This window comes from Gekko japonicus, unplaced genomic scaffold, assembly GCF_001447785.1.
Source record: "Gekko japonicus isolate JY-2015 unplaced genomic scaffold, Gekko_japonicus_V1.1 scaffold322, whole genome shotgun sequence".
In the NCBI taxonomy this organism is placed as follows: domain Eukaryota; kingdom Metazoa; phylum Chordata; class Lepidosauria; order Squamata; family Gekkonidae; genus Gekko; species Gekko japonicus.
In genome coordinates this window covers 158943-170110 of record NW_015163616.1, presented here as the reverse complement: position 1 = coordinate 170110, position 11168 = coordinate 158943, and the positions used below count along the sequence as shown (strand labels likewise).

The 11168-nt window shown below is 42.4% G+C and overlaps 1 protein-coding gene across 2 annotated transcripts in view; it reads left to right on the top strand.

The window, feature by feature from the left end:
* The first annotated feature begins 5234 nt into the window (after positions 1 to 5234).
* The window catches only part of EFL1 (elongation factor like GTPase 1), a 130380-nt gene continuing 124446 nt past the window's right edge, over positions 5235 to 11168 (top strand). For both annotated transcript variants that reach the window (XM_015407424.1, XM_015407423.1), the window contains exons 1-2: positions 5235 to 5290; positions 6795 to 6896. In XM_015407424.1, the coding sequence (XP_015262910.1) occupies positions 6806 to 6896 (91 nt within the window). In that variant the 5' untranslated portion in view covers positions 5235 to 5290; positions 6795 to 6805. The remainder of the gene's footprint in view (positions 5291 to 6794; positions 6897 to 11168) is intronic.

The following is an 11168-nucleotide window of genomic DNA, read 5'->3' as shown; positions in this document are numbered from 1 at the left end:
CAGGAAAAAGCGTGCAAATATCTCTACTGTACTTCCAAATCAACATTTCTGATGGCGTGGATCGTTGAGGTTCACAGGTCTACAACAACAGTTCCCCAGCTGTGAAAATTAAATTCAGGAGATACTGCATTTAACAGTTATTGCCTGGCTCCTGCTGGGAATATTTGCAGTACCCCTATCTGACACAGGATGCTGGACTAGATGAAGTTTGATATGATCCATCCAGGCAATTCTTGCATTCCAAAGACATCCTACCAAAGATGGCACCAGTTCTCACTGACACACAAATATGGTACTGGCTACAAGTGAGCCTGGCTATTGCCTTGGAGCCTTCCCTGTTTCTGAGGGCCAAAGCTCCTGTCTTGGGTCTGCCACCTTTCAGGGCAGACACTCAGTTTCCTGGCTGTATATGCAAGGAAATGTCATTTTTTAAAGTTCTGGTTTAAGACATCTGCAACTCATGGGGGATGTTAGAGAAATTAAATGAAATTAAAATGTTTACTTATTTTTACAGAAGCATCCCACGCTTAGCTGTAACCAATACCTGGTCTAGGTTCCAAATGTATCTTTTCAAAACAAGCCTGCACACCTGTGTACTCCGTATAGAGAGCTGTAAGGGATCCAACACTTATTTTGCACAAATGCAGTTAAGGGAACATTTTTGTGGCTTTTTTAAAAAATAAAAGAAAATAACTTGCCTCCAAAATGTCCCTTTGCAAAAATCTGGCCAGGCCTTTCATGGTGCAAACAAATGGTATCGCCTTACTGTTCTCAAAATACTACTTTTAAACAAGGTTCTTATAGCATGATAGACTTATACACGGGCCTAGCCTGCAACAGGACGTTTCACAGATACCTTTTCAGGGTTGTTGTTTGTTGCTCAGGTACTGAATCAGGGCTGCACAACAATGCAATAAAATTTATTTAAAGTAAGGGATCCATTCATGGCTCTCCCATTGTCACCTCAAGCTTGGGGCCTTCAAAGTTTGGGTACTGTCTGTGTCCCATGACTGCAACCTGTGAATGGAGTACCATGCCCCATAACCTGCTGAATATTAGATGGTAGTGTTGCCAGCACTTTCTCTGCAAAGGCCAGGAGGTTTTGAGGATCGTGCCTGGGTGGGTGAAATTAGGGAGAATGTGATGTCACTTTTGGGTGAAGGTCTAAGAATTTACCCTAATCTCTAGGCTGAGGACCATAGACACATGGGGAGGTCTCCAGTGTATCACGATGGAGCAGGAGTCCCCAACCTTTTTGAGCCTGTGGACACAATTGGAATTCTAACATGGCATGGTAGGGACAGCAACAAAATAGCTGCCGCAGGAAGTAGAGCCAACCACAAAATGATTGCCACAGCTTCCCTTCAGTCACACAGTGTAGATCCTTGGGCTGTGGTGGCAGCTGCTGTCAAAGCAACATTTTAAAAAATCTGCACAGTCAATCAAATCTCCAATAGTCAATCAGAAGCCCTACCTGGCCCCACACACTTCCTAAAAACACCTGGCAGATGCCATGGCGCTCACAGTCACCATGTTGGGGACCCTGGCTAGGGAGACCGTTTTTTCTCCTGCTGTTCAGTTTCTCAGGGGTGGAGATTTGCCTGTCATGTGCGAACCAGGACCATCCAGAACATCCAAAAGGCAGGAATCATCAAACAAAAATCATTTGTTTGAAGCCTATTGCTGGACCTATCTAGACTAAAAAACTATGCCTTTCACTGTCATGGCTTTCTGCAAAGAATCCTGAGGACTAGTTTGTCAAGAGTGCTGAAAAAATTGTTAGTTTTCCCTGTCCCCTTTTCTTTGAGATGAGAGATTACCAGTTTCAGTACATTGTGTGCATATGTCCTAGTATGAATTAAACAGATGGGAGCAGAGAGCACTTTATTAAAACATTTATACCCCACTATGCACAATATGATGGCATGTGGGTGGGTGTGCACGCACACACATATGCACTTGCACTGGATTGTGGTGAACTGCTGCACTCTGAATATCACACCAATAAAAACATGATCTCAATAGATTATGAAGGAATGCACCACACAGAAAAAAAGAATGTGTGTGTGTATGTGCCACACTTAGCAGTTGCCAAGTAAATGCTAATGCTAAATGAAACAGTATAGTTTTCTTAACGCTTACAAATGTTATGCCACAGCTATCAGTGAGACACATGCTAAATAATTCTTTAAAATATTTGCAGGTTAGAACTGTAGTCACCATTGTCCTTAAAAGCAAAGTGTTTCCACTAGGTATTTTTCTTCTGTTTCTTGTCCTCTTGGAAACCCTAGTATGGGACAGGCTCAGCTCCCCAGGTAACCAGTCTTCCCATTGACACAGAAACTATGCAGTGCTGTGGCAAAAGCAAAGCAAATTCAACACACTGTCTAAATTAATAACTACTTGAGAGTTTATTGACTGCAAAATCATTGGTAATGTTTATTTTTAAGCCATTTGTTTGTATGTAGTGTAGAACAGCTTGGAAACACATTCATTCGGCTTGAAGTTCCTTAGTCTCTTCCAGTGTCATATCGCCCAAAGTTTACTTTGGCTAGGAATCAAAATGCTGCTTGGCTACCTGCAATGCAATTTAAACACCACCACCCAACCTTATAAAACAAGTGAGACTGATCCCATATCCTATATTGCTTTCGAAACTCTGTGTTTTAAAAGCAGTTTGCTATGAGGCATGCAAGGCTACTGTCAAAAGAGGAACAAGACTGGTAGTGCAAGCTGAAGCAGAGTTATACCTTTCTTATTCCACTGAACTCTATCGGCTTCAGAGGATGTAACTCTGCCTAGAAGGGCATTGTATAAGAAGACCCTTTTAGGTTTATGAAATTAGGTCAATGGCACTTGGATTCTGGCTGCCGTTTCTGAGACAAGGAACCACCTACCGCCAAAGTTCATTCATTAAACTGTATAAATGAATTAAAATTCAAGGTATGCATTGCTTTCATAGGCAAGAAAATGCCCTTTTAGACCATGTAAGAATAACTTGCTTCCTGAGAGCCTTTGCTTCTGGGCCTACCACTGGAATGGAAAGCAGCAGCCTAGAGAACTGACTCCTCCAGAAATGCAACAGGGGAACTCTGCTGCATCTCTGCATCCAGAGCAGTTGATCCAATTCTAGCCAACAGAGATGCCATTGAATTGCCTACCCAGCTATGGCTGCTTGGAAGGAAGTATAACCAAAGCAGTGAACTGGAACTAAAGCAAACAGAGATACCTGAGGCAGCCTCCTTTATGGGCTACTAGTTCAGACTCACCAAGCTGCTATTTGCTTCTTGTGGCACTAAGAGATTTCTCCCAGCACCTGGGCAGGAAAGTACTGAAAGATATGGAACAAATACCCTGGCAGGGAGCAGCAAATCATGTGGATTTGTCAATCATCTGAAGCCATGAAAGGGAACCAAAATTATGGCATTCCCTCCTCAGAGACCTTCATCTACCTCTCTTGATCATCATCTTCTACCAGCCAGTGAAGTCTTTTCTGTTTCATCTGACATGCCCTAACTGACCCTCATCCCAGATTGTTTTCAATTTCTAGTTTTAGATGTCTTTTAAATTGCTGTTTGATGCCTTGGGTACACTAACTGGGCAGAAAGGTGAGTTACAAATGTTTTAAATAACAATAAATAAAAGAATCTACGTGCGGAGCCATAGAGAAAAGGCAAGAGAGCTTATTCAGGTATCTTTTGATTTAAACTGAAACACTCCCTAGCTGCTCCCATACCCGCCCAACATTTCCCTCAAAGCTACACACTGACTTGCTGGGAATGTTGACCTGTGATTGGTTGAGTGACTCTGCACTTCACACAGTTGTCATGGTTGGTGTGTATCACATTGGTGTCTCCCCCAGCAACTATTGTCCACTGTGAATAAGGCATGCTGTCCTTACACACCACTGGACGTGTGCCTAAAGTCATGACTGGGTTGTGCTGATGGTCTTTCCATCTGTCCTGAGAAACCACAGTATGACACCTCTGTGCATCCTGTCACAAGAGCCACCTGAAGCTCCAGGCACCCCCACCAACATTTCCCCAAATGCCTATACTTGCCAGTGTTGAAAGTACACAAGCACACTCATGGGGAACATCAACTGGTGGTGAGGAGTATTGGTGGTGAGGAGGAAATAACAGAATTTTCTATAGCCACTGTAGAGCTACCCCTACTCAAAGTGGGGTTTTCTTCTTTTCTGAATCAGTAAGTTTCTTATTCAGTACTAGATATTTTTTCTGCCTTCAAGGAATTTACGTGGCCATACTCTCAGCAACTGGGTGAGGCAGGTTAGATGGAGAAACAGTTTCAAAGCGGAGTGGGAATTGGAGTCCAGGTCTCCCTGTGCAAAGTTCTCTGTCCACGGTAGGGATTGCTGCTAGAAGAGTGAATGTGTGTGTGTTGGGGGTGGTGGTGTTGCATCGGTCAGTCTCTCACTGTTGGATTAAGTTATGATGAATTTTTTCTATTTAATGTATTTTTTAATCCCACCCTTCCTCCAAGGGGCGCAGGGACAGCCACCCCGTTTGCTTAACCTACTTCACAGGGTTGCTGCACACGAGGACTGTTGTCAGGATAAAAATAGAAGAGGGGGAGAAAAATGCTGTAAGCTGCTTTGGGTCTCGATTAGGGAGAGAAAAGTGGAGTATAAACAGCTAAATGTTTATTTAATCACTCACCCAGGAAGCTGAGTGAACATGCTTAGAAGTGCGCGTACAGGCTGTAAAGAAGGCGTTTCGGGGCAGGGCCCTCTGCGCGCAGCCACCCTCCCCCGAAAGTCCCACTGGTGGGCGGCCATTCACGTACACGCGTGTAGGGCACCCATAACGTGCGAACGAGCTATCCCCACCCCATTGGAGGTCTGGGTGACGGACGAAAAAAGGGGCACCCGGCTTTCCTCCCTTCTCCGAACTTCCTTACCCGCAGGTACAAATCTGGCACAGGCACTGAGGCGGCTTCATCCTCCCGACCGCGGCTCCTGCTCCTGCCTGCCTGCCTGCCTGCCTTTGCCCTCGCAGCGTCTAGCCTCCTCCCTCCCGACTCCGCTCGGTAACCAGGGAAGCGCCCCGTCGCCTAGCAACCCCGCCCGGCATCTTTCTGCGTTTCCGACAAGCCCCTCCCGGCTTCCGTAACGCAGCGATGTGGGCGGTGCTCAGGTTGTCCTCACGAGCAGGAAGCATGCCGTGCCCCGTCCTTTGCGCGTGCGCGTTGACACGGTCCGAAGAGAGGCACTTCCGGCAGTGGTCCCGACGAGGAGGTCGGAGCTTTTCCGCTTTCCTTTCGCGGAGCGGTAAGCCTGTCTTCTTTTTCCCACGTAAAGTGAGGGGTAGTTAGGGTTTGGGAAGCGGGAACAGTTTCTGAAGGAAGAGGTGACATCCCCGGTTCTCAGCCTGTTTACCAGATTGCTCACATACCTGCAGCTCCAGGCAGGTTTTTGTTTAATTTGTTTTCCTCTTTCGGCTCATGTAATTAGTTTTGTATTGCTATATTTATTTTATTTCTATGTTTATTAACTCTGTATTTATACTAGCTCTATATTTACGTGTTACTTCTATATTATTTGTTTTTCATTTTTATTGTATTTGTATTTTATACTTATTTTATCTAACTGTTTTTTGTATTCAGTGTTTATTTCATTTGATATTTGGGTTTTTAATTTGTTTTTGCTCGATATTGGTGTGGTATTTTATTTTTTACTATATCTCATATTTATTATATATGTTGTATTTGTTTTATATGAGTAAGATTTCAATCCAGTGCACTTTACAGACCAACAAGATTTCCAGGGTATAACGTTTCCAGAGTCAAAGCTCCCTTCATCATATTTGTGTTGATATTGTTTTGTATCTTCCATATCTTGCATTTGTTTTGCTGTCTCTCTTTTGCTTGCCTTGTGTAACCCCAGTGTGGGTTACACTATTGGTTAAAAAACAGCACAACAGTATCAAAATGTCACTCATAAATACTGCTGAAAACGACAGTGTAAAGTAAGATACTTGCCACTAAAAAACTAACTGGAGTGGCAAAAGCTCAGGTATTCACAAGCACACTTTCCTAGTATCTTGCAGCTTTCTAAAAATCAGTGGAGCAGCAGCCTTCCTAAACTCAACTGGTGGGCTGTTCCTTTTCAACAGTGGTTCCCTTTGAATGGATCTGGAGCAAGTAATAGCTGTTTTCATTCACCTACAGGGTTAGGATCCTTAGTAGATTTTATTCAGCTGACTTGGATGCATGCTCCCCTTAAACTACTAAGGCTTGCTTGTTTATTAATTTTAGCATGTTTTTATTATGTGTTTCTTCTAAAGAGCTCTGGATTACATGGATTTATTTTATTCTCACAACAGCTCTGTGAGATAGGGCCAAAGTGATTGACTGACATCAAGGAGGTTTCATGGTAGGGGGGAAATCTGAACTCTGTTTTTCATATCTGAGAGTTTCTGTTGCTATTTAGGGTAACATCTGTTCACCGGTGTCCTAGCACTTTTCCTCTGTATTTGTGTGTGAGAGAGCAGGAGAGGTATTTTGATGGCAATTTAATTAAGACGAGAAGTTGCAAAGGCCAGATGGCTTAGCCTGCATCACCTTCTTTGTTCTGTCCACCCTGATCAGCTACGTTTACAGTATATTGGTAGGCATAGATGTTCCAGTTTGTGTCCATTTAAATCAGTTGGTTTAGAGTGGAGTAACTATGATTGTAGCATTAGTGTTGCTTAAACTTTTCGTATAACCTTGCAGCTTTTTGAAAAGCTTGCTGCTTGAACTTCTTCATGTTAAAATGCTTTCATTTACTGCAGACTAACCAGCCATGGTTCTCACTAGTTTGAGCAAGATGACGGGACTTCAGAAAAAGACAGCCTGTATCAGGAATATATGTATACTAGCTCATGTGGATCACGGTAAGAATAGCTTCTTCACATTGAACAATAACAATGAATAATTACACAGCATCTTGAATCTTTTTAATAAGGACGTCTGGTCTTAAGCAGACTTTGTGCCATGAAATGAATTGATTGCTGCCTTGTAGCTCATCTCTGTGTTAAGTAACTTGTAGGTGGCAATTAAGTATGTGGATGAATAAGAATTTAAGAACAGCCTTTAGGGATCGAGCAAGGACCAGTCTGTCCCAGCGTTCTGTTTAAAGCAGTTGTTCAGAAAAATGATCCTAGGAATCCTGTGACCAGGACACAAAGGTAGTAGGGGTTTTCCGCAAGTGGAAAAAGTGAGTCAGATTTTGAATACATATCACTGTGGAATCCCACCTTAGTAATATTCCTTCGATTTGCCAATATGGATCACAGCTGTCTTGGATTAAAGTAAATGAAGTGGCTTCCCCTTGTGAAAGTTTGTGCATGTTCAGCAGATCATACGGTCTCTTTAAAGGTATCCTTATTTTATATTATGGAAAAATCAGTCAAATGAGGCAATATAACACAACACGACTATAGATATGTACTGAACGTTATCTAATTTTATTTAGATAACTGAGGTTTAAGGTGGATTACATAAATAAGTCAATCAACAGAGTGGAACATCCAGTAGAGCAGAGGTGTCAAACTCATTTGTTACGAGGGCTGGATCTGACAGAAATGTCACTTTGTCGGGCTGGGCCATGTGTGCCATAAAATGTAACACAAGGTACTGGAGATATAAACTTTATGAAGATGATTTCAGATACCGAATGGCAATAGCAGGCATGATTGGATTAGGTGTGATATGGAGAGGCGTGGAGATATCAGCATTGGTGTGATATACAAAGTCTTGGCAATATCAGCATTGGTAATGAGACAGGAAACCTAGGTCTCAATTTGGTACAGGAGAATTCAATCCAGATGATGCAAAGAATAAATGGAAGTAAGTCTGAAGAAGTGAGCAGTGAGTCATAAAAGCACATACCCTACCACAATGTTGTTAATCTTTAAATGTGCTACTGGACTCTTTCTACCACTTTTAGAAACCACAACATTAAAAAACCAGTGGGGGGGACATTTTAACCTTCCAGGGCATTCAGTTGCTGACCTAAGAGTAGTAGTTCTCTTACAAAGGAATTTCAAAGGGAGATTAGAAAAAGAGACTGCTGAATTGCAAATGATCAGGAAGCTCAAGACGACGCAAACTCCTGGACTGAATTGAGACCTAGGTTTCTTCTCTCATTACCAGTGCCTGCTATTGTCTTTTGGCATCTGAAATCACTTCACTCTCCAAGATATAAGGACAGATAGACTCACATTCCAGCTGTATCTGAAGAAGTGAGCAATGATTGGAGCTAGGGGGCAGCGGCGTGTCCCTGCGGGTGTGCGTTTGGGTCGCTCCCGAACAGCCCTGTCCTTCCCTATCTTTTTGAGGCTTCACGGGTTCCCAGGACTTTTGTCGGGCTTCGCCAGACCTCCTGGAGGGAGGCTGGTAGTAGGAAACTTGACTCCCCGCAAGTGGCAACGAATGGGGGCGAAGGAGAGTGTTTCAACATGGAGGCAAGGAATGGTGCAAAACATGGCCGCCACCCTTTTTAAAGACTATTGAAACTATAAAACATAATATACAGCAAACCAAGACACAAGAAGAAGTACAACGTGAATACTAATTCAGATTGTAAAGCTTGACGCACACTACTTTAAAACTCCTTTAAATGACCCTCATTATGAGAAAATCGGCCAGGAAGAGAAACGGGAAGAAAAATCACAGAAATGCTACTAATGGGGTACAAGGCGAAATAAAGATAACGGCATTTGAAATGGAGGAAACGGACTTCCGGTTTATGGCGACACGCTGAGCAGACTCATCTCCCGGTCCTCCCGGGGATGAAACCTGCGCACCAGCAGAAGGGGGGGGCGACACCTCGCTACCCCCCCGAGCCTGGTTGAAAGGCTCCTAGCCATGGGACTTTTGAGAGGTGGCCTCTTCGCCAGCGCAATGCTGGGGAATCGAGGCGCTTCTCCGTCCCGACGGTCCTCCTGCTCTGTGTCTGTATGGAACTAGTGACGCTGACCGGGACAAGCGCTGGAGATTGAGCGGTTTAAACGAAGCTACAGCGAGGTCGCAAGACCGAATATGAACTGTGAGTCGGATTAGAGCGTAATTGTTAATTTAAAAAGAAAGCTCCCACCCCATGGACTAGTAAGTAAAGCGAGCGGGGGAGGGGCCCCTCCCATGTGCATAAACTAAAAAGTGGATCCGAGGGGGGAGCGGAAGCAAAAACACTGAAATCTGTTGGGAGAGACTTACCAGGGCGCGTATGAGCGTATATTTAGAGACTTTAGCAAATTTTTGGAAAGTAAGCAATCCATAAAGATGGCGGGCAAGAGGACTGAGAAAGAAAAACTTTTAAAAGCAAAAGTAGCTGGGAGCCGTCGTCCGGAAGAAACCACCGAGTTGGCTAAAACGTTGGCAGAATCCCTGCGCCCCCTGCTGGACCAGATAACTAATCTCAAGGAACAGCTGTCAACGATGAACCAATGCATCACTACTCAGCAGCTTCAATTGAATACTAAAATTACAGAGCAAACAGCTGAGAATGTGAAAGAAGTTGACGCCAGTACTCAAAAGGTGAAGAAAAAGGTGCACAAACTGGAAAAGAAGCAAGTCTCTATGGAAGAACAACTTTTACAGCTACAAATGGAGAAGGCAAACCTGGTCCTTCGTTTCCAAGGTGTCCCAGAATCCAAAGGCAAGAATCTGAAGCAAATGATGAGCGAAGCGCTAGCCCCAGTGACAGATTTGAAGGCGGAATGTCTTATGAACAATGTAAACAAGAGAATTTACCACAAGATATTGGGACTCTAACTATAGAAGGATTTGAGAGGGCGCGTATGAGCGTATATTTAGAGACTTTAGCAAATTTTTGGAAAGTAAGCAATCCATAAAGATGGCGGGCAAGAGGACTGAGAAAGAAAAACTTTTAAAAGCAAAAGTAGCTGGGAGCCGTCGTCCGGAAGAAACCACCGAGTTGGCTAAAATGTTGACAGAAAATGGGAAAAAATACAAGGAAAGCTACAAAACATACCAGAGCTAAGAAAAGTCAGAAAGCTAATGGAAAGATATACTTTACAAGAAGGCTGGAAGCAAAAAGGCAAGAGTTAAATGTGGAACTTTACCTCTACAAGGAACTAAGACATTTAAATATGATTCTGGCAAAAAAGAAGCTACAGAAAATTAAGAAAAGAATACTGCAATATGATTTAAATATTGGATTTTGTTCTCGTAATGTCTGTGAGTAATGACGAATGGTTGGAAAAATAGTAATGTTAGTGGATGGGCTATTTAATTTTTACAAGAATTTTGTTAAATACTGAATGTAAGTAAAGCTGATCCATATTTAAATAATCACACTGAGTATAGTAGTTTAAAGAGATACTAGGCTGCAAAATAAGAAATAGTGAAATAAGGAACTAGAATGCAGCTTTAAGTGGGAATTTGACATAATGTTTTCTTGTGTAATTACTAGTGTTACTGGATGGTTTATTTAATTTATATAAGGTTTATGTTAAATATGGAATGTAAGCACGTTTGAGCCAGACTTAAACAAGCATATGAGTTTATAGCAGCTTAAATAGGTGTTAGGCTGCAAATTAGGAAATAATGAAATAATGGGATTAGAATGCAGCTTTTTTTTAGGTTGGAATTTTTGATAATATTCCTTTTTTTCTTTTTTATGTTTTTGAGTAATGACGAATGGCTGGAAAAAGATATGAAGGTTATATGATGGTTGAATACAGAATGAAAGTTAATTTGAGTTGGATTTTAATAACTGTATTTGTTATTTTAGTTCAAATAGAAGATAGGGAGCAAAAGAAGTAATAATGAATAATAAGGTGATTGTATACCTTTGTATAAGAATAGGTATATTTGGTAAAATTTTAAGTATTAATTTTGGTAGGGGCAAAAGGAATATATTTGTTAAAGCTGTATTTGTTAAAGGCTCTGTTTAAATGGTTTATATTTTATAAACTGGAAAAAGATAATAGAAGTAAATAACAAGAACATAAAGTGATATTGGTTAAAAATTATGTGGTTACTAGCAGAAAAGCCCGTTGTGAAACCGATACAACGGGATCTAGAAAGATGTGGTCTGTAACGAACGCATAGGCTGGATGGTGGTAAGGTAAACAGTAGTGGGTGAGGGTGGGAGGGGGGTGGGGAACGGCGGCGGCGGCCGGAGGCCTCTGCATCCCGTT